General features: G+C 35.5%; 2 protein-coding genes across 3 annotated transcripts in view; one reads left to right on the plus strand and one right to left on the minus strand.

Annotated features, from left to right (window-relative positions):
• LOC114354919 (disintegrin and metalloproteinase domain-containing protein mind-meld) overlaps window positions 1–24,715 on the plus strand; it is a 445,529-nt gene that overhangs the window by 187,506 nt on the left and 233,308 nt on the right. The gene's annotated exons all lie outside the window — the stretch shown is intronic.
• LOC114354926 (ankyrin repeat domain family member sosondowah) overlaps window positions 1–24,715 on the minus strand; it is a 67,625-nt gene that overhangs the window by 26,470 nt on the left and 16,440 nt on the right. For both annotated transcript variants that reach the window (XM_028307527.1, XM_028307526.1), the window contains exons 5-9: window positions 7,853–7,864; window positions 5,883–5,885; window positions 4,275–4,364; window positions 2,462–2,467; window positions 349–421 (exon numbers count right to left, since the gene is read on the minus strand). In XM_028307527.1, coding sequence (XP_028163328.1) covers window positions 349–421; window positions 2,462–2,467; window positions 4,275–4,364; window positions 5,883–5,885; window positions 7,853–7,864 — 184 coding nt within the window. The remainder of the gene's footprint in view (window positions 1–348; window positions 422–2,461; window positions 2,468–4,274; window positions 4,365–5,882; window positions 5,886–7,852; window positions 7,865–24,715) is intronic.

The raw sequence follows: 24,715 nt of genomic DNA on the forward strand, positions 1-24,715 counted from the left end.
ATGTGTGATGTTAGAACGAACTAGTATTATACGAAGCGGTTACCCGACGAACAACTCTGACGATTTGCAGGAAAGCTCTGTTCGTTGGAACATCGAGATTGGTGTCAGGATTTACACTAGCAAGAGCTCGAAAATTCTAAAATACTCGACAGTCGAGTATTTGACATTTCCTATACATATAATATACCTAGTAATGATTCAAAAATAAATAATTTAAATAGGTAAACGATTTGATTGTTTATGATTATGGTTCGAAATTGGAATCATTTCTATTTACCCGTAACTGTTATGTATTACGATTTAAAGAAGTTTAACGGTTCATATAATATTAGTTAATTAAGTACATACCATACACTTCAACCAGGAGCCTGTACACATTTTCATGGCGAAACTGCATTGCAATGTGAAGTGGTGTATATCCCTGTAAAATTGTTATTGTCAGGAACTTTCTAGAATAACCTAATAGAGTTTCAGTTTTAATATCTGGATAGTTCTCAGAACAACGTCGTATCCTATCATATCGCAACTCAACAGCTACTAGTTTGGAGGATATATTGGAAATTGGCCTTTATTTCTATTCCCGCTTTGAATAATTTTAGTAGTCTGCACGCACTATTGGCGTTTCCGTCAATCGCAACTATGGTCTGAATCGATTTTATCATGGTTGAAATATGATAAGTATAAGCCTGCGTCGTCGGCTGTAGCGAAGTGCTAAATTTACGTACGCATATGCTGTTGTGGTAGCTGGGATCGTTATCGAGGAACCCAGGGCAACGATGCATGAGCCGATAGGGTATGATAATAAAATCAAACGAGAGCAAATATTTTCCATGTTCAAAACGTATCTCGGCATCGGGTGAAGGATAAAGACGTGAAAATAAGATTGCTTGTTTATAGATAAAGGGAAATTCAATAAATATTAAAGCATAATGAGAAATATAGTTAGCTTAGTTAATTTATCGAACAGTCACTAGAGGGATAAGTATGTCTTTTATTTAGTCGTTTGATGGACAATAAATCTCTTTGATTAAGTATGTTGCAGTCAAAACTCATAATCAGTCAAAACCACTTTTTACTGCAAATATCAGTCTAAATTCATACGAAGTGTTATGATCAGTGAAAATTACTTGGAAATCATCAACACCTATGTTATAAAACCAGTTTAAAGTCTAACTTTGATATGATTTGTGCATACAACGTGATCACACTTACCTTAGGTACCACAGTAATGTTGTTTTGTATTTATCATATTTTTAAGAAATCTAGTTGTTTGTCAGACAAAATTATAAGTAAAATCTTTACTTTGTATGAAGTTTGGACTGATTGGTAAAATTTTAAATCAGGCGAAAGCATTTTTGACTGATTTTTTGCAATCAAAAGTGGTTTTGACTAACGCGCTTGTTCAAAAGCACCTTTGACTGAAAAAATCTGTCAAAAGCGATATTGACCAAGGGCCTAAACCACTTTTGACTGATCTTTGCAGTCAAAAGTGGTTTTGACCGATTATGAGTTAATTAACAATTATACAGATAATAAGACCTCAAAACGATTATTGGAGTTTAAAAGATCTTTAAAAGATCAAGATGAGAAGAAGTTTAAAAGTACAATGTAGGTAACATTGTACTTTTAATTAATTATTTATTAAGAATTGGGTTTCGCTAAATATGGAATATGAAATATGTATATTATCTAGCTAGGGACTGATGTCCGTCGGCAAATAACCGACTATGGTACATCATTGCACCTTAGATAACTGTTTTTACTTCCATGTAAGTTTTTTTCTAAAATAATTGCTTATATAGGAATATAGAAATTTGATATATTCGTAGTAAACCGAGACTCTAATAAATAAATATGAAAGCACAGTAACTTTAACTAAGGTATAAACGATTTACATTAAAAGTAACGTAAATCTACCATACAGTGTAGGTACAGTAAGGGTGCACACGCATCTGTTCCCTCTGAGCTTATCGCCTCGTGATTTCTAATATTTATACTGAATATGGTTCGGGGTCGATATTAAACTTGCTGGATATTATTGAATATATAGCGAAGCGACAGCTGCTAAACTTGTGAAAATACGGCGTGTAATATAAGAGTTCTTTGTTTTAGTTTCAATACTAGGTACTAATAATGTTAGATTTGTACTCATTTGAGGTTTATTTCCAAATGATTTTGACTTATTTTTACAACCTGTGTTCGATAAATGTTCTGAAGCTGCCGTTTTAACGATATTAATTTATAGGCATGAACAGTCTTGTTTTCGCGTCAGTCCATTTACAACTTAAATATTGAACAGTATATTCCTATAAAATTATTGGAATGTTTTTATTGTTTATCAAGTACTGCCATAATTATTATTCAATTACTCATCGCTTCAAATTAATAAAAAGCATTCAAGTGAAACCCTGAGAATCCACAAGTAGCCAGTAGTCAAGCAATAAAATCGTGTAGAACTTACCCCATTCTGATCGTGTGATGGCGCCCCAACACCACATGAAAAAGTGTAATGACACTTTAACGATATCGTTAAACTGGCAAAATAACCAACGGTAAGTAAATTTGATTGGGTATTAAAAGTAGGAGGCAGTAAAAGACTGCCAAGCACGGATGTAAACACGTTGTGGCCCTGATCCCCTTCTAGTTAATTGTTGAGTATTTTTATGATCACTACCAATGGGAAATGGAACCATGAATAGATCTTGGGGCCATAGCTGACACAAATCAAGTATGAAGCTACGAAGCTTTGGCAAGCTTTTACGGTCTGCTTAAATCATATCTATATTAGTTTTACGAGTATAAACAATAAACATGTAATAATTCATAATATGACGGCAGGATAACTTTTGGCCATGTATTATAAATTATTAAATGTTTATACTAAACTTTTCTTTAATTACGTCTTAATAAAAATGCAAAGCTGAACTCAATCGTCATGTAAGACTTATCAGAGAACGAAAATAAATTCGGAAGTTTTTATTAATAATAAATGCCAATAAATTGTAAACGGCATGATTTCAAATCATTAGTTTTTTGGAATTTGGAAAGTGTCTTTGGATCTAATTTAGTTTTGTGTTTGTGTTAAGTTTTTACAAAATTAATGTTTATATCACATTAATTAATCAAATTGATAAACATTAATTACTTCTTCTATATTTTAGGTATTAGCGCATCAAATAATAAAACAATAAAGAATTGTGAGACGTTATTGTTCCAATATATTTAGGTAGCTTTAAATCATTGAGCCGGTGAGTCTCATCTCACTGCTATATCGAAGAGTTCACAGTTTTAGTCGTATTATATTTTATTACTCTGATAAATTTTATCTGTCTTTAGAAATTACGACCCTAAAAATATAAATTAAAGCAACTTCATTGGCTAAAACTAGAAATGATAAGATCTAGCGGATGTTCTTCATTAAAATAATTAAATCTTAAACAAGTAAGCACCTAATCACGCTGAATTTTATTTACCTAAAGAAAGGTCCACACAAGGGTATAATATAATATTATATTGGTCTCCTTAACCTCTTCTAAAATCTTAATAAGTAATAACTAACAACGACATTAATTGTGACTTTGCTACACCCTTACAGGGTCAATGTATGAATTCATGTACGTCTGTATGAGCTGAATATGTTAACGCAAATGAATAAATAAATAATTTCATATAAGCATAGTTTTTAATAACTTAAGATAACCTCGCCACAAATCTATGACACATTGACTATCAAAATTTGTACGCGAATGGAACGGCAAAGATATGCAAGGAATGGTAGAGGCCACTATTTCTTGGCGTCCTCAGTTTGATTTTTAAATTTTTATTGAGGTTCTCGCGGCTTCTCCCGCGAAAAATCTTATTCTGATGTAAAAACAATAATGCCTACCTACTTAATGTAAATTATTAACATATTTTTTTTATAAACTTTCATATTATATTAGAAGGATTATTATATTATATTATTTCATATTATATTAGCGTACCATCCCTATATTGTTGACATTCCACCAGCTCGCACTAAGCGTTTCGATGACTCTTTTATAATGCGAACAGCTAGGGACTGGAATTCGCTGCCTGCTGCTGTCTTTCCCGAAAACTATAATCCGAGCCTTTTCAAGGCGAGAGTGAAAAGGCACTTACAGGGCAGATATGTACCATCCTAGACCGCATCCCACTTAACATCAGGTGCGATTGTGGTCAAATACCTGCCTTGTTATGCATAAAAAAAATAAAATAAAATATTATTTATGACAATATGTCTTAACTATACTCACCGATCGTTCATTGACTAAATGACGAGCCGCTCCGGCCAGTAACTTGACCAAATTCTCATCGCCTCGCTTGCAGGCCCAGTGCATCGCCGTCTGAAATATGGATAAAACAAATTAACTTTATTACTACAATGTTCCTATTTCAAGGGATCAATAAAGCAACAAACTGATTAAAAGAGAAATCAACAAACTACACAATTTCCTACCAAACGCTACAATACCGGTTAAAAATTATTACGTGATCCAACATAATAATAATAAAGGAAGGCGAAAATAGCATGAATATATAAAAAATAGTCACGCAATTTTTATCGAAAACAACAAACAAACGTGAATTTGGTTGAAGTAGTAAAATTGGCAATATAATCAAGGTGTAATTTTGAAGTCGATGCCAAATTATGAAGTAAAATATTCAAAACCTTAAACACGATACCATCACGGAAAGTTTAGTAGGTCGAGAAACAAATTACTTGATTGCCAGCCTTTTATTTTTATATATGTAAAACACTTTGATGGACAATATAATGCTGAAATTATAGCTCTTTATAATCGGAACGTATTAGAATGATTTGCATCCAGATTAAAGATTATATTTTGGTGGAGGTAGGTGTTATTAGCATAGTTATAGGAATTAACTTGCTATCATCGGTGGTCATTTTAATTTTTAAAATGTTATGGTAACCATATTATAATTCGAAACAACAGGTGATTAGATAAAAGATTAACTTTAAATAGCAGTGCTGTCTGACCGAACTTGAGGTTTCAAGACTAGTTTATAATAGTGAAGTAGACTTGTGATTAAGCGATTTGGTAAGTAATATTCGTGTTATTAATGTAAGTATTTTTAAATTAAAAATAACGTTGATTGATATTGGTTGACTTAAAAAAAGTTCTTTTCATCAAAACCGACTGGAAAGCTTATGGGTTTCTATTTCCTTTGACATTTATAGCCCAGTAATATAGCTTTACATAGTCGGCATAAAAAGCATTTAATTGAATCATGAAGTTTTTTATTTGGAACGCAAATTATAAAATGTAATTAATTGAATTACAATTTTAATTATAGGATGTATCGAAGAAGATGACTGTAATTTATTTGATATTCCCCCGTAACATTAGATCTAATTTCCACTGGCAACCCTCAAAGGTACTGGAAGATAAAACAAGGTGTTCAGTCAGCAGTAAAGTCTTTGGGAATATATATTACTCTATCGGAGGGGCACGAGTTACGTAGCAATCGACGTATGTACAAGGTGTAGGCGTGATCGTCGCTGATTCAGTCGGGTAGTTAGTGGCGGGCGGTCCTAGGTTCGACGTCGCCGGGAGAAATATTGGCCCCCGGGGAAACGCTGTTAATTTGCAGCGCACATTCGGTACTGGCGCGATTTTCCACGTATATACGTAGGCACTATAAACCTCACATGTACCACAATCCTGTGGGGCATCGGCAGAATTCTCGTACGATCCACGCAGCACACGTAACACAAATATAAAACTAAACAACAGATTTATGGTGTAGCGTTTTGTTAACGGCTCTACTAATTGGGGTAGTTAAGCCAGTTCGTTGTTAAGACAACATTATCATAAGAAAGTAATTAACATTATACTCACATACTGCAGGTCCCATGAAATGCGGCATCATACATGCGGAAAGAAATATTTTATTAATTAGTAATATTTTCTTGATTAATTAAATAAAGAGAACTGTTAATTTAATTAGCATTTTTTCAACCTCAGCCATAAATAAATCTTTATTAGATTCGTTAGTATGTAATAAGAGTTTTAAAAAAAGTTTAATTTTTTTAAATTGAATTAGAGCGACGCTTTGGGTCGGCTAGCGACGTAATCACTTATGTATCGCTGCCTAAGCTAATAAATTTGGAGCAGGATTATGTAGTCCTCGGACGAAATAAAGCTTTATAATTTGCTCCAGATAAATCTCTCGCCTATGGAAACAAGTGACTTGATCATTTAAGGCGAGTTAAAGATATTTATGTCTTTACTTTTGAAGTTCTTAATTGGAGCAGCGTCCTTGGTGTTTTTTCATACGATCAATCTTCGCTGGCTGTCTGTTATATTGTTTATTGTTAAAATTTTATACGGAAATTTTAGAGGTCTATAAAACTGTTCTACATCCGGCCACTTTAAAGTGTAAATTGTATTAGGCCACACCGTTTTAACGTTTTAAAAAGCGATTCCGTGTTTTGTGATCGACTGCTGCATTTGCGTCGCATGTACACACCGTATGCTCACGTGATTTTCATGACACAATGAGTTTTTAAGATGTGCTGATAAATTAATGATACTTACTCATTATCGATAAGCCAAGTTGTGATTTTTAAGGAATTGGCAGACAGTAGTGAGCATGGCGTGAGCGCGGCGCGTCTTTGTTGTGATAATGTGTATGAAAATGTATGTGATTCCACACAGAAAACGTCGCGCCGTTGAATCGCGACCAGGGACCGTATTTTTTGATGCGTGACGCTTCGGTGTGAGCCGGTGCCAGCAATTCTATTGTTCAGCACCTATATTCATTGCAGTGCACGCTTATAGCATGTCCTGTGTGCCGGCAATATCCGGCTACTACCACGTATTGATTGCCTTTACGTGTACGTCAATTAGGATCCGCAGAACGATGTGTCTTCAGTGGCCCTAATTAACGTCTTGTCATTCGCTGTGTGTAATTATATGCGTAATTACTCACTATGTGTATAGTGACAGCTACGTTGATTAGTCAGTATTGATGGCTGGATTGACAACGTCCCAAGCTACATAATGTTGCTTAAGTAACACCTAAATCGAACCTACATAATACATGAATCGAGAAGATGATTCTGTAACGGAACAGAAGAGATTAATCTTTAAAAAAAATGAATCAAATGAGCTGGAATTGCTCAAATTACCAATAAAACACAGGCTATACCTAAACGCCCAGAAGTTCCGTAGCGTTTACGTTCTAATCTAAAATAATAACGGGTTGAATTTAATTAATATATCTATAAAACATCTCTTCATCTAACTTTGGATGATCATGAGATGTTAAATTATATTACCTACTAATTATAATTATCTATAAGCTGCTCAGACAGCTAATTTAAAGAGCGTCATCATCAACTTCTCTTCGTGTCTCGTATACTTATGACACGATAAAAACATCGCATTAAACTTGATCACGCTAGTGATTTTTTTCGCCAATTAGCAATTATAAATTATAAATAGTCGCTCCTATCAGTACCTATTGAGTATGCATGCATCAAGCTTTTTATAAAATAAAAAGGTGAAAATACTTACGCCCTGTTGAAGTCACCCGCCGCAATGGTGGTGTTCCGGGAAAAAGGAATTCATTATAAAATCTTTATAGTTAAAACATACGATATGTTCGCATAATACTGTATTACAACCTACATTATACTAACTAAACATAACATCATTAGAATAATAATAAAAAAAAAAAAATCTCAACATGTAAACTTACCGTAAAGTATTAACATTTTTGATATAGAAAATAGACCGACTTCACGTCAATTTTAAGGTCAGTAATATTATGTGAGTTCTCAATGCATTACCGTGCAATAACTTACCGTAAATGGGTCCTGAAACAAGAGAAAAATAAATTAGAAGTCGTCAATTTTCGAGACATTATGAAATAATTTAGGTTGTGTCTGAACGTATAAATGTTTTTAAATTCGCTTTTATCTTTAAAAAGCCAATAAAGTTTATTTTTATGGTGAATTTTAATCAATTACACGCGTATATCGCTCACACGACAACACTTACGCGGAGGAGCAGATTAACCATTAAAACTTTCGGAGCAGTTCCCATAATGTACGCCCAGACGCTCGTGAGTACCGAATTACCTACTAAACTGTAAAAAACGTAGATAAAAGTGAGGGCTGTGCATATTCCCATGATTCTGAGACGGTCCGACGCGTTTTAATGCACCCATAATCGTCGATCGATGGAGGATCATATGAAATATGTAATACCGCTAATAGGTCTCGGTGGGCAGCTTCCTCAGCGGTCGCTGGGCCAATTTCGCCGTTCGTAATAACCTTAATATCCCTTCAGTGCTATGCGCCATGCGTGTACAAAGATGAGCCAAGGTAATTGTTCGACGCCCGACCGCCTCCGCGATTGATTTTACCTTTATTCAATAATGTTAAATTAACCTTTGTACAATATGATCGGTAACGGTCTTACATTCTGACAGAGTATGGGTTTAGATTAAAGCGTTTGACATAGACTAATAAGAACTAATATTTTAAGTAAATAATAAAATACAATCTATACATAATCTGCTACCGGCTACCGCTCCATGGGATAATTGTATCGGTATCCTGTACAAAACCGCAAGCCAAAGGAACCAATATTGAGGTTTCGGTGAAATTGCAAGAATTTTGTGAATCAGACGGAGTGAGTTATTTATAATAGTTCAGACACGAACAGATTGAATATATTAAACGGATGAACGCACATAACATGCTCGTTTATCGTTACATGCGTGTTTTCGACAAATTAATCTCCTATTTGGCTTAATTGTTAAGCTCACAATTTCACCGAAAATATCATCTTTGATAATTAACTTTTAAAAAAAATAAAACCGACTTCAAATGCGTGAACACAAAAAAAACTAAAAATTAAAAATATTGCGTATAAAAAAGTTCAACCCCAATTTTCCACCCTTGGGGGTGAAATATTTTCTTCAAATTCGCATGAAACCACCCTTTTGATAATACCTATTCAACAAAAAATTTATCGTTCAAATTGATTAATAATCGGCGGAGATATTGCGTATAAAAAAGTTCATCCCCAATTTTCCACCCTTGGGGGTTGTTTTTTTTATTATTAAATTTAAATGGGACCACCCTTGAGGTATTACCTATACGCCGAAAAAAGATTTGTTCAAATCGGTTCATAGTTGGCGGAGTTATCGCGTAACAAACATAGAAAAAAAAAAAACATACGGGTCGAATTGAGAACCTCCTCCTTTTTTGAAGTCGGTTGAAAAATAACACTTGCTAATTTAGTGAAAACACATTTATCTCAATAAACCGAAGAGTTTCAAGATAAACATTCATCACAACATCATTAAATAATCAGTCACGGGCCGTCAAAATGTGTGCCGGCTGACTGTACCCGCGCATATGGACAGAAACGCGTTGAATGAGAATTTCTAAAATAAGATGCAATTTATTATCGAAAGCATTGCAGACGCAGTGACGCAAACATTCGTCGACAGTTATTAAGCGGTAGAACACTGCATCAGGATGAGCCCGACGAACATGATCCGGCCGAGGATATTGTGCTACCAGCATTTGAAACTAGTACATAAATCAAACCACAAGACAAATAACATCGCATTAATACTCTTTTTCCAGTATCTTTTTACCTGTCACCGTTACTAACCACATTAAAAAGGAGACTGATAAACGAAAATCAATTAACAAAGTTGTCTTGCATTTAATTTGATAATTCGAAACGGAAGGTTTAATAATGTCGCGCCGAATTAAATTATTCCCAAACAGTATAGTTAGCAATTACAAACATTAATGTTTTCAAAAGAACCGTCCGATATCGTAAAATTGATAGCATTTAAATTATGTACACGATGTTTTTAATGAGCATAATGACAAAGTGTGTACAATCGAAACGCATGGAATGAGTGCGTTCTGTCAAAATATTGTGAATTTAATTGGAGTTTGGTTGTTGCGGGCGCGCCCGAGGTTATGTCGTTAATAGAGCGTTGTGTCTCTTCATTTTGTTTGAACGTTCACTGACTCTGTTATTTCGGAGCGACTAATAAATTGCGTGATGACAGGTGTCAGCTGCTCCACCGCCTCTGCACTCTTGCGTCGATGTCTCATTCCTCACGTTCTACTTCTAAATTCTCTTATTTCATCAACGCCCCGTTCAATTTTCGTTTCGTTCTCTCGTCATTCTATTTGTTTGTTTTAGCATTATCGTCGTTGGTTGTGCTAATCTGTTTGCTCGAAGTGCCTACCTACACATTTACATTATTCTAAGCTGTGTCAATTTGTTTCTCTAAAAACTTACACAATTAACTTTTGTGAGTGTTTTCAGGAATGTAACATATTTTTCATAGTTACTTATTTCGGACATTTTGTTTCAGAATGTATAAAAGCACCTTTGTTAGAGACTTTATTGCTTATTCTATAACCTAAGTACTTAGTAGGAAGGGCTTTCTAAAACTCATTTTGAATTCTATTAAAATAAACCTTAAGGGGAAAGCAAGTACCTAATAGGAATGTAGTATGTAAAGATTTAAAAATAAGACAAAAATCCCAAGTTAAAGTTACGAGTTACATTAGCAAATTAATTTCAGCACGCAGCACTAAAGGGGAGACAGGGACAGGCAGTTTTTGAATGCAAATAAATTAAAGGCGACGTAGAAGACAAACCCGACGAAGATTTATATGACTTACTGGCGAAAAGTAAAACACTCGGTTTATGCCATTCCAAGGCAAGGCCTCTCTCAGCTCTCCGAAGTCGTAAACTTAAATGAAACTAATTCCTCGTACCACATTATTATCATTAGCTAGTTCTCTAAATAAGTTACTTCTAGTAGAGCTGAAGAAATCATTAGAACTTCTAATCAAGTTAGGCAAATGACAGAGCTATAATTTTTAGAACAAGCTTCATAATGGTAGAGTTTAGATATCACAAATCAAAAAATATAACCACCTTCAAACATTTCAAAGTAAACAAAAGAAGATAACGAAACAGTTTTCTCCAAAAAGGAATAAGATTGAAGAATGATATGATATAAATCAAATGATATATGTATTTCTTTTTACTATCGTTAATTACAGAAGGGCGTATATAAATAAAGAACGCGAGCCCATTGAGGCGGGATGGCGAGGCGATCACCGCGCCGCGCCTTGTCGCGACAAGCAAATGCACTTATCTTACCGGGATGTGAGAAACAGTTTTCAACTCGCTGCCGTCGGTTAGTTGCGCCAGCGCGGTCTCGTCCGACCGCTTCGAGTCATTGCCTCCAGAGGTTACGTTTGAACAGGATTTGGGGACCCAAGTACCCAACAAATAAAAAGTTACAATTCACAAAGGAGAAAACAATAACAAACAAGTCACACTTATTTTACTCCTATTGTATCTGTCTCGTTCGTGCCAAAACGTTTTCAACTTGAGGCCATTGTCGTCGCGCGTATCACTTCACTCGTTTATGGTAATACATTTCATGGTAATTAAAGAACTTATCATAACGAAGGGGAATTAGCGGCACCGATATATCATTTGATGCTCAGTTGAACCGTCGTAAAGCCGTCAGAAAGCCCACTATAAAAATAAACAGAAGTCTTTGAAACATTATCGATACAAATAAATTGTCCGACCAAGAATGAATATCAATAAATTGAAAATGTAACTCGTAAAAACATATCATCGATTATTGTAAACAGCTGGCGGGCATTTATGCAAAACGACTTGTTCATTGGGCCAATTCAACGGCGGTAGCGAAGATAGGAGAAGTTTAATTAAAACCGACATACGGATTGAACGAGCCACTTGCCACGGTAACGCTGACCGTACCAACTTTTATAAGCAAAACATAATGAAACTTAACAGCAACCACGATTACTAAGCAAAAGGGGCAACTAACACTTTACATAAATTCAAAAGTTTTGCCTCGCAAAGGCCTTTATAATATCTTGACGGGAACTTTAATTTGGGATGACGGGAACACCATTAATCTTATTACTGCATCATATACCCACCCCGTGCGGCCCTAGACAATGAGCAACAGGAAAAAACTCGGATCTGAAGATTAAGAGGTTGAGAGAGTCCTTAAAACAACAAAGGAAAAACACATCTCGAACAAGGCGAAATAGCGGGGTCGGTACTTGGGGGTTTAGGACAATCCCAACAGTGATTCTTAATTAGGAAGCCGTAATCAAAATTGTTTAGGGGTTTTACCCTATCTGTATTTAATTCTGCTCGCTCAATTGATTGTGGCAGTTAACCCGTTTCGTGGCAGCTGTGCGTAAATCTTTCTAACGGACGATCCTCAAATAAAACCACGACTCAAGTATTCGTGATAGCGGTTATCGTCTCGTTCTCATCTCGTTTTTCCTTCCATTTGGTTAAACAAATAGAGGCCTTGTTCGCTCGGTAGGCAGATCCTAATTAAAAACTATATTCAGCCTCTGCCGTATATTACGCAGATGTAGCCCTTAGGCAGTTAGTCACTCCGTCTGGCCACCTCCCAGTCGTTTAGCGTTTATGGCTTTGCCGCGACGGAAGTTGTTGTATTGTTCCTTAATCATGCTTTACGTACTCTATGCATTTGTTACGTTATTTTATTAGATGTTTACTTTGATTCGGATAAGACAGATCGTCACAAGATTTTAGAAATCAAGGCGAACAGTTAATGGGTTTTACTGGACATTTTCAATTTGTTTGAGCGTAAGGTATTTATGTCAGTAATTATAAGACTTGCGATGAATAAGATACAATATAAAAAAGCTTAGTGTTATAAGTGTTATCAAATCTCTATGATGGACAAACCGTCTAACGTCCTACTAATTAAAATCACATCAACAAGTAGGTACATACAATCAGAAGCCAATTAAACAACAAATTACAAACAAAATAAAACATCCCGAGATAATTACAAACAATATCGAATTGAATGTTTGATCTATTCATAATTAGAAACAATTGTAAATACAAAAGCTATAAGCAAGCGAGCTGGAAGTAGCCGGCCGATTCTTGTTTATAAAGCGCCCGGCCCACCTCGTCCGCACTAAAAATTTGATCTTATCTCCAATATTTTAATAGGTTCCCGTGGCGGCACCTTCGCCAGTAATTGTATAAAGTATCTCTGGAGGAATAAATTCAATATACCGGCGCGGGGCTGGCCGCGGATCCCTTCGCTCTACGTCGTGATAAAGCTTAAATCAACACACGAAGTAATTACAATCGAGCCACACTTCATCACAGATGCGAATAGTGATTAACTATATACCCGCCTTTGGTATCGCAGATCCAAGTATGCCAATTCTTGGCTTGGATTAGAAATTAATTTGCAAGAGAACATAAATATCCCTGATTTGTTTCAGTGGTTAATATTACTTAATTACTATTTATGAACACACTTTACGATCGTAACTATTTATTTATTTACATTCAATTAATGATTATGCAATATTCTTGGGCTGGCAAAAAAGTTTTAGTGGATCATAACTTATAATGATTGTAAGTAGAAATGCAAAGTTATTGAAATTCAATACATATACAACTAGATCTTGTAATTGGTTTCATAAACGTAGGTAATAATAATATGAAAGTTTCATCGTTTCAAAATATTTTAAGTAACCTCAAGAGAAAAATCGGTACAAAACCTAAAATAAAAACGACGTCTCGAGACGTCTCTTTTAATTTTGATTAATTAAAAGTTTTGCATGGAAAACAGAAATCTCAACGCAAGGGTTAAGTTCTTTTGTATTTTCTTCTATAAAGAGAAGTTTTTCAGTAAAACAACGCTCAATCTGAAACAAAATATAAAAGTTTTACAATAACGTATACGCCTCGGGCAGGGAGATCATCAAAGGCGAGGATAAATTCTCTGTCTAAACTTGCCCATCTATTTACTCGAAAGTATTATTTAAAAGAAAGTAATAAACGAAGGTTTATGAAGGGACAGACAGTAGGTACCTTACAAAATTAGGCTCCTACCCCCTCGCAGACAACCTTGAGTTTTCATCTTTAAAGTAGACACATTATTATTTACGTTGATAAAAAATAATGTTTAAATAAAACAACCGTTGGATAAAGCGCTGCACTAATTCCTAAGCTAATTTCTCTCTTAGATGTATAATTTCGATGCTACAGATCTTTAACACACACACATGTATGATACATACGCTCACAGCGTACATGTACAACACACTTTAGGTTAATGCAAAAACAGTGTCTATAGAATATATTCCTGTACACAGCATAATGAGGCAAATTCGGCACTGCCGTGGGCGGGCGGCTCGCACCTACTTCACTGCACGCGGCCTCCCAATTAGCCCTAAAATAATGAACATGTTTTATATTTTCACCCGAGTGCGGCGTGTACTCATCCCGGTTTGCCCCGGGAGGTCATGCGGTTGTGCCCTAGAGATGTGGATGCGGCTAGGAATTGGGATTAAAGCCATTTGCGAAAACCGTACCAATTTAACGAGCACTCGTACGAAATTGAAAAATAATTGCTCGTACGTTAATCTAAAACTGACTCTACAGATCCAACGGATTCAACACTCATGCGTCGGATACGGTATCTATTGAGCTGTATCGATATTATCATTATACATTGGTTGAATAGTAAAAAACTGTTAATTAAAACATTTATATTGTATTTTGATCCTTATGAAATGCTTATGCATTTCTTTATAAATATTAAAAGTTACTGCATACGTTGTGTTGGATAAAGACTGTAAAAATACTTCAGGGCTAAAATGATAGCGAGGATATATGCATTTCATAAGACGATACTATCTTTGACCCTTACCTCTCAAATTTGAATATTACCTGGATAGGAAAAGAACGTCTTGTCCGTTAATTCCTAATCCTGAAAAATTCGCAAATAAAAAATATTTTGATCCAGCATTTCTTGACGATACATTTTTAATTGAACAATAAATTCAACGTACCATGGTTATGACTATTATGTACGAATATTGAGAATATTGTTCACTACTAAAGTTTGTCTTCTAAACTGATTTACGGAGAACTACTATAAGTTACCAATGCAGTTGTTGGTCTTGAATTTGGAGACAACTTTCATCAGAACTTTTTGTTTATTTTATCACTCCCTCGTAACTCGATAGTCGAGTTCTTAGCAACAATACCATCCCTAGCTTACCATGCGGTGTGTGGTGGTATCTTTGAGTAAATATAATTTAATATAATAATTTGTTAAGTGATATGTCGGCGGTATTCTGTATAAAACAATGAATATAATTTCAGTTGTTCAAATTGAATGATAAATAACATAATTTATATAAATTAATACTAGTATTTCTGTCATAAAATATTTAAGCGCGGTAAAAAATTGTGAACTAATTAATTATGAGCAACACTTCACACATGTCTAAATGATATGTCAAAAATTTGCCACGATGACAAACGATCGCCGGCCGCCGTCACGTTTTAAATGAACATTAAACTGTTTCCTGTCTCTTTAGTCTACAAATAACGCAACCGCTCTCAAAGATTTAACTAAGCCTGAATAAATAATCAATTTAGCCGACCCCGCGCGGCTCCTGATCGATTGCCACAATAGCGACCGGATGATATACTCCACAAGCTGCGACGATAAATATTCCAAGACAAATGTTTAGAACGTCTCCGGAGAGTTGCGGTGACACTAAATTTAAAAGCTTCAATTGTACAGAAATAACCGAAACACGGTTAAGATCTTTCGAAAACAAATCGTGTATCGGGCTCTTGACGACAATCGTGATTGACTGCGCAAGTGAACATCTCTAATATAAACAAATTAATAGGGAGAGCTACTCGGCCCGCTGCGGTGGCGGGTATAATTTAGGACTGACGGGCTTCAATGAGGAACCGCTCCCGAGTGTCATTAATGCATTTAGGAGAAAAATATTACTCGCGCTAGCTGTAAATCAGCACTGCCTTTTTCTTTTAATTAATAAACTTCCGGCGTTGCAGTGATTTTTGATTATGTTCCGTACGAAGGAAACATAACTCTCCTACAATCATCCTCAGATGAAAAAGTGTCAAAACACGTTTCTAGTAATAAAATTTAATAATTAAAAGTGGAGCTAAACAAAAAACACAACAAGACATTACGTATTACGATCTCAAAATCCAACTTGAGACCATTATCTACACCCATTAACATGTTACATGTGTTAATCACATCCTCTTAGGGCCGCGTTATCAAAACGGGAGCAATTTTAAGAATGACTGCGCCTATAAATAAAGGAGTCTTTACATTAATTATGAGCTTAATTATGTAGAATCCCTTTGATTTACAAGCCGCTCATTGCCGCCGCAAACGAATTGTAGTGGCTTAGCGGGGCACCGCGGGCTTTGCCTACCGCGCCTTGGTGGTTATAATTATTTTTGTCGCAGAATAGACGCGTATAGATCGAGATGAAAGTGAATCGAGACAAGTTGACGCCCGAGCCGTTTCCAGGGATTAAATGATTAGGGCCGCTCCGTTATCTTACATGGGGCTGTGATGGCTAAGAGCTAAATTAGAATTCAATTTATGTTTGGTATCTTTGAAAATGATACAACTAGCCATCTTTAATGATTCACATTCCGAAGACATATCGGAAACAATAATTGGATTAGGTATCCCAAGTGTTCACCACACTACTGAGATAGGATTAGAAGATTAATTTTGAGCACAACATCGATCTCAATTACATCCTTGTTACCTTACCACTTATAGCATAATATTCGATTGTGTTTGACCTGATTGTCTCTCCTTTGGTCGTTTGTTTTTTTTAACATTTTGGATGTCTAGAGATGATTAAGACATGAAATGTTAACAAACGTCATTTTTGTCAGCTGTACCTACCTATTATAATCTCTGTGTAAGGGTAGATTCGACCAAACAAGAGTAAATACTATTCTCAGAATAAATCGTCAGTTTTGACATACATATTTACCATACTGAAACTGTAAATGTGCCAGTTATACCAGGAGTTATTCTCGGGTAAAAGTTTGGTCGAATCGGGCCTAACTCAGTAAAATCTAACCTTGCAAAAATATTTTCTTTCTAAAGTAAAAATCTGTTTTCACCATAATAATACCAATAATTCAAGACTTGACGAAGCTTAGCATACCTACCCTATTCGAATATTTCGTTATTCGAATTCTATCGAAAACTTTGTGAGCTAAACTGTCTAAATCAGTCAGAGATAAATAGAATAATGAAATACAAATCCGTTTTGATTAATCCGAATCATGTCAGTAGTTACTTTGGGCGGACGATAATAGGTAATTCTCCGCAAACCCGAAACAAACAGGGTTTAAATATCGGATAGGTATGTTTTGTTCGGGGTAGGCCGGTGGTTCGCGAGCGCTCGAGGCGCGCTGGTTCGGCGCGTGTTCGCCCGGAGCGCTCGCCATGACAAGCGACGGTGCCCCCACCCCCGGGATAACCACTCGAACCGTTACTATTGCACTTGATACCGAATTTTGCAATACGTTAATTCAGATAATGAGGCTTTATTCCTTTGATGGCCACTTGAAGGTAAGGATCGGTAGATGTTGCAAAAATTTGGTAATTAGGCTCATCCATCAGTAAGGATTGTGAGTTTATTAAAAGTAACAATAACTTTTACGGAGCCGTCTCACCAAAAACAAAAACAATTATCCAGAAACTTTTTCATTACCTAATTCTAAAAAGGAATTACCTACATTTTCCATCGAATATTGAAAACGGTTCATTTGGAAACAGTACAGTTTTTCCTATTTCACGTACTTTACTCAACATTCAAGTGCAGACAATAGGAAAGAATTCCCTTGTTATCCGTACTTTAATTTCCTTTGTTTCTAAATACTGGCATAGTAGACACTAACGATGAAATCTAACATTATCCATAAATCATTTTTTTAGAATCAAGGATCGTCTTTCCTTCATTAGTTTAGATGAAGGTACAACATTTCATAATGTCTAATTACCGATCGATGATCGCGTGGAAGATATTTAGCAATAGATTTTCGTAGATAATTGCAGTAATAATATTTCTAAGTGTTACTTCCATTCCACACGATCATCTATCAGCTAATTAGGCATTATGTTATGAAATATTGGCCTCCATCTAAACTAATGAAGGTAAGACCATCCGTGATTTTTTGTGCTATCCTAAGTTAACCTCCACGCTAACTAGTTTTTCACTTAAAAACTCAAACTACAAACCAAAATTCATACATCATCACGGCAAATATTAATCAGGAAGAAATGGCAAATTATAACAGAAAACACACTTCTAATTGGAGGTATAATCTAAACATCACACGGAGCTTTGCCGAACGAAGCGCCGGACCGTCTATCATCACAGTTGGCCAAAGATCTGATCCGGCAATTCCAACTGGACAATCGAATAATCGTCCATGGACAATCACTGGCCTAACTGCAGGCTCTATTTCTGGCCAGTGTTTAGAAACAATAGCTCTGCGCTGCAATTAGTTTATCCGATAGATGGTGGTCGAACGAGTCGTAAATCTACGCTCTTGCCACCATTGGGCGCTGTACGTAGTTGCGGCGCCGTATGTAGATTCCGTCGAGTAATTAATGTGCCATGGTGGAGTGCGAGGCTCCCTCGCATCCCTAGTCGGGTTCCGTAAATTGCGCCCATCTCCCTCACGTACAATAGCTCCACTTTTGCCAAATTAAAATTCGACGCCTAAAAGATTTCGGGTTTGCTGGTGAATTTTTCACTTAACAAAAACGAAGTCTTCCACTATTAAGAGTTGGTGTTGAATTATTGTGCAAAATATAATAATGTGCCTACAAGCGACCGTTTATAAAATAAAATTAGCTTATTACATGGAATATAATTAGATAAATTGATGAGGAACACGTTAACCTAGTAGGTAGTACATAATCATATAACAAGAAGCCAATTGACCGAAGAGCACTTTAATATATGTACCTATAAGCAGTAGGTGGTTCGGTTTTATTAAAGGTGCAAACCGTAAAAAAACAGAAAACACTGAAGTGGTCTAGATACGCTATGGCTTATGTTTAGTTGGGTATTTTAATTCGGGCATTGGAGAGAGACAACCGCATTGCTGACCTCTTAATATATTTTGTTCTTGTAGTTTTAAGGGTCGGGATAAAACTTTATCGATCTACGCTTCGGTTTGTTAATCACACGTTAATTATATTTGCGTTTGATAATTATATTAGCATTTGAAATAATCGTGGTCTTATAATACGACTTGTCATGAAGATTTAGAGATTATTTTAGGTTAATTCTGAGGAATATTTAATATAGCACAATCAATTAACGTTAAAGTATTTAAGCATACATGAAATATTAAAATGTACGGGTGCACTCAACCAGTTTTATTTATTTTCAATATTTTTTGTAAATGTTAATTTACTTGTTTTTATTATTTATTTTTGCATAAGTTATACTTAACTGTCATTACGTTTTCTTTGAATCTGTTATTGCAATAAAAGAAATCATTATTTACATTATAAAAAATATCAAGGCATCTTGCATTTCTCTTACTACTTATTGTACCAAACAAAACTACGTATTATATTAAACATGGACAAGACACAATATAATTTGCCATTTAGACTCCACGATATCTGACCTGAACTAGTAATATAGATTAACAGTCCATTATGAAGAACAAATTAAGATTATACAGGGTGTTAGGTAAATGGGTATATGAGCCGACACTAGCTCATGTTAACATGGGCATATAAATGGTATGGTGAAGTCAGAAATTTGATATCATAATTTTATTTTTTTTAATTTTCATACAAAATAAATTTTATAAAATCCGATTTGTATGAAAATTAAAATAATTAAAATGNAAATTTTATAAAATCCGATTTGTATGAAAATTAAAATAATTAAAATGAAGATATCAAATTTCTGACTTCACCATACCATTTATATGCCCATGTTAACATGGGCTAGTGTCGGCTCATATACCCATTTACCTAACACCCTGTATAGAAGAGGTTCACTTGTCTTGTATGATCTGCACTCGCGCTTGAGTGACGGCTCGGAGGCGACGGCCCCTCCCTTATTATCCCTTCCATGGTGAATTTCAATTAGCATGCTTTCGTGTTTTGCAATAACAAACCGAGTCGGTGGAATACAACGCCGTCTGGTGCCCCTGAACGAAACCTTGGGGTAGCACATCGTAAAATATTTACTTTCAATAATACGATGAATACCACAATCTGCAATTTAAACTGAGATAGATATGGGCACGTAGTAAAGTAAATATATGAGTACGTGTAAGTCGAAGCACGAGAAACAACCAGTTTCTTTAGATAATATTAATAAGCGGCAAGACCTAGTAATTGAAGACCAACACGATGATTGTATGTTGTGCTGAAAATCTTAAAGATGCGTCGATAATAACGAGACCTAATAGAAAATCAAATGAACATCGGTAAAGAGCGTGAACAAGTGAACATCACAAAAACAATAGAACATGGTGAAAACCAGTAACTTACGGAGCAATAAATCCGTACATCGTGATACCCGATGAAACCCCAATAGATTTTTTCGATGTTCAATTATTTTTATAATGTTCACCAGTATGGCCAAGTCGGAGGGACGATAGATGAACGCTCTATAGTCAGTGCCATTCTGTAGGCGTTAGAATGGCATAGAACCGCAATGGTTATGGTTGGAAACTGAATATTATATAGCAAATGAATAAATAAAATCGGTTACTTTAACTACAATAATGTTCAGTATGAAAGAATACAACACTCTCTTGAATTTTTACATATTGATTATTATCGTTATTAAGTCTCATCTCATGGTTAATATTCCTCAATGCCTAGTTAGTCATATCATCCTACCAATGCATTTCTAATGACAATTCAAAGTCAACGCTCAACATCAAAAATACAACAAATAAATACAATGTGAACACGGTGTATGTTTCATAAAGGAAACATACAATTGAATAGCAATGATAGACCTTTCGATCGAGCATTGCCAACACCTCTCCTCAAGTCTTGGCGCCAGAACTAAATTACCAAAGCAGCACGAATGCTAACCTGTCTCCTTTCAAATTTGATTGCGCCTAACATCACGCCCATGAACTCTATAATGAAACGGCCATATAAAAACAAAACTATGGGCATATATGATTAGGCTGATACACGAGTAAGGTAGAACCACTAAACAAACAACCATTACAATATCGCTGCGTCACTGTGTTGGAAATCACTTATTGTGGGAGTGACTTGCACTCGCGCGCAAGTGCCTTATGCTACGCGCCTAGATCGAGTTCGGCATGAGACCCCCCGTTTTAACGGCTAATACCATCACAATGTCATCACTGTAACCTTTTGATAGGTTACCAGCATGATTTTATAGAAATAGAAAAAAACTTTATTGACACATAGAGTACCAAAATAACAACAAAAAAAAAAACAATGCTGGTAGCACGTGGTAGATACTGATACTGAGCCATTGTGCCAATAGGATCAGCTCAGCATTTATCTTAACATGCTTGTAAGGGCGTATCAAGAAGCTGGTCTTCCGCGGACGTCCTGTTTTTGGCATTGCGCATCCTTTCGAGGAGACACCGACTTAAAAAATATTTTGAAATGTTTTTAAAATAAAAATATATTTTTGAAAATAAGAACCTTAATGTTTCAACATAAAAAGCTACTGCAATAGGAAACGCGCAAAAGAATTTTAAGTAATATTGAGGAAACAACGGATGTTATTAGTTTTATGTTTATGCTTCACCTATCTTAATCTTACCTACTCAGTGTTTTATAAATCCACTACAAAATAGCACAATTTTGTGAAAATAGTCTGTTGCAAATGAGGCCGTGTATTTTTGGTGTATTGTCTATGTTTAAAGAAACGTAGTTTTAAAAAGAAATTGAATACTCTTCGCTCTATAGTTGTCAAACGCTGCTAGGGGTTACCTAAAAAACTAAAACCATGTAAAACTATTGTAAAACCTTAAATAAAGGAAGTAATATTTAAAATAAGTGTTTTCCTTGTCCAAAGGACATCAAACCTGAACAGGTTATGGGTCCAGGAAACACTGAATAAGAAGTAGTAAAAACAAGTGAAAATACGAAGAAACAAGTGAAAACAAGTAAAAAGTAAAAAATGGCTTCAGAGGAAGTAAATATAGAAAAACTGATTTCCAGTATATCTTTTCACTCATGGAAGCAAGAAATAAACCTATACTTGAGAGCAAAAGATATGGAAACTATGGAAAGTATACTCAAGGAAGATGTAAAACTAGCAAAAGACGAAAACCTACTCAAAGAAGAGATTATGAAAGATGCACGTGTGCAGAGGGTAATATTGAACTCGATTGATAATCACCTCTTTAGGTAGGTACTCTTTAGTAGCGTAATAAACTGCACAAATGCCAAAGAGATGTATGAAACGCTATGTAAGATAAAATGCTATTTAAAATTTAGGTAGAGCCAGAATAAGTGGCAGTTTCTATGTTAAGTTACTGTTACTAATAAAGCTTGCTTTGGCTATAAGCACCGTATTTTCGAGTCTAAGTACCTATCAGTCACTAATGCTCGTGTTAGTATTTAGCTATGAGTGAAATGATGGATATATCTGAAATACATAAACTGCGGTAAAGCTGCAGAAACCCCGCTGATTAAAAAATAATTATTCATAAAAAAATCCCTAGTTAGTATAAAATGTAATGAAATATATTCTATATTATCCAGCAAAGATGGAGCAGGTGCATTATAGTAAACCAAAAAATATGGCGTGAGGATAAATTGTGTAACAAATTCTTATTATCTGCTATCATGAAATAGTTCATGTATGTATTGTACCGAGTATTGTATTTATTTAACACGGTTGATTGGTTTACGTGCCGTAAGTGGTAGTATAGATATCATTAGCAATTATGCGGTGGTTCAATTAAATATTTGTAATAAGTATGAATAACGCATGAGTGGTTGGATGTCTGCCTCATGTGACAGGTACAAAACAAATAATAGAGTGGCCTATTGTCGGCGCGACCTGAGTCCGACATGCATGAACAATGGCGCGCGCCTTCGACGCTGCGTGGTGTTGCCAGCAATATACATCAGACATCACTAAAAAAATATAATTAAATAATTTAGATGCCTTAAATAGGGGAAAAAGTGTAGAGCCAAAACTCTCATTCTGATCCGAAGTTGCTCGGTAATTACATTATATTTATACTTTAGATTATTTTAATTTGATCTTGATTGCGCCCATATCACGCGAGCTCGACGAGTAAACTCCATTTAGGTCTTTTTCTTTCAGCTTGAAAAACGGTTAAAGTTAAATCACTATCTCAAAAAGAAAACATATTGCAACGCAATTATTTCTAAATAGAAATTTGATTTTGCAGTTATTTAGATACATCGCCCAAATGTTGATTAAAAAAGAATGACCAATGAACCACCTTTCAGGGCAATAAACTTATAAATGGTTAAATCAATAAACAACGGGACCATGTCAGTGGTAAATATTTCCCACTAATGAGGGGAGTATCAACAGGCTGGTCACCCTACTGGGTCAAATGAGGCGCGGCGTCAATTCTCGGGTTGCACTGAGTTGGCGCCGAGACACATCCGAGAAGTTAGCACACCCATTGGAACATAAAAAAACAACAATGCACCAAAAGTTCCCTTCGTCGTGCTTCACTTCACAAAGTAACAAGCGACCGTAACAAACGAGTTCGACGAGGAATCGATTTCTTAAACGTGTTACGAGCTTGCAAATCTGAATCCAATAAAAATTTATCGTTTTTGCAAAATCACACATGAACCCACTCGAACAATGGAAATCAGCATTAGTTGTAAAATCGATCTGCGGAACATTGTTCACACTATTGTACAAAATTAAAAATCTCAACCACATCCTGTAACATTAATTATGTGACTTACTTATTTATTGCACCCGTTCATTTTAAGCATTAACTCCACCACTTCAACATTAAAGCCATTCAAGTATTTACAACACGAAATAAAACTAAACGACTCGACTGCATGACACAATCTCTCCAATGTCGAAGAGTAGAATTAGTTTAATTGGTCAATTAAACGGCACTATACACAACTCGAGCGTAGTAAATTCGAAGAGATAAATCATTTAGGAAATCAGTGTCTTAATTAGACTGAGAGATGTCAACGGAGCCAATGCCCCGGTCGGAATAAATCAGGACCTAAATTGCTTTCCGCAATGACACTCCCACCGCCAAGACGGCGTTAATAGCGCGTGCAACCGAAATATTAGACGAGTATTTGGAAATATTTTTTCTGCTGTAACCGAATACTGTAGCTCCGAGAAGGCGCCACTTGAGCAGAAAAAAACATGACTAATTGCATTCAGATCAACCAACAGCCAAATGCAAAAACTTGATTTTACGATTTCTAATTCCGTTGAACACACCTAGATAAACATTTGGTAAAAAATATGTTAGACATTAATATCTCAAAATAGATTTAAAACTATCAATGAGGCGGAGGTACTATTCAATTTTACTGCACTATAAAAGATTGACTCAATGCGTACACTCTAAATTACCTATTACTTAGATGCCCAATATAAATGCAATTAACAATATTGTTATTGAATCGCTTCGCCTCAATATAACCATGGGTATGCTAACTAACATCAAATGATTCGGATTTAATTACCTCGATCAACATCTCCGCCCCGTTCGGAATCGAAGAGCCGTAAATCAACAATAATAATACTGAG

Source organism: Ostrinia furnacalis, unplaced genomic scaffold, assembly GCF_004193835.3.
Source record: "Ostrinia furnacalis isolate ACB-3 unplaced genomic scaffold, ASM419383v2 OfSCF2274, whole genome shotgun sequence".
In the NCBI taxonomy this organism is placed as follows: Eukaryota; Metazoa; Arthropoda; class Insecta; order Lepidoptera; family Crambidae; genus Ostrinia; species Ostrinia furnacalis.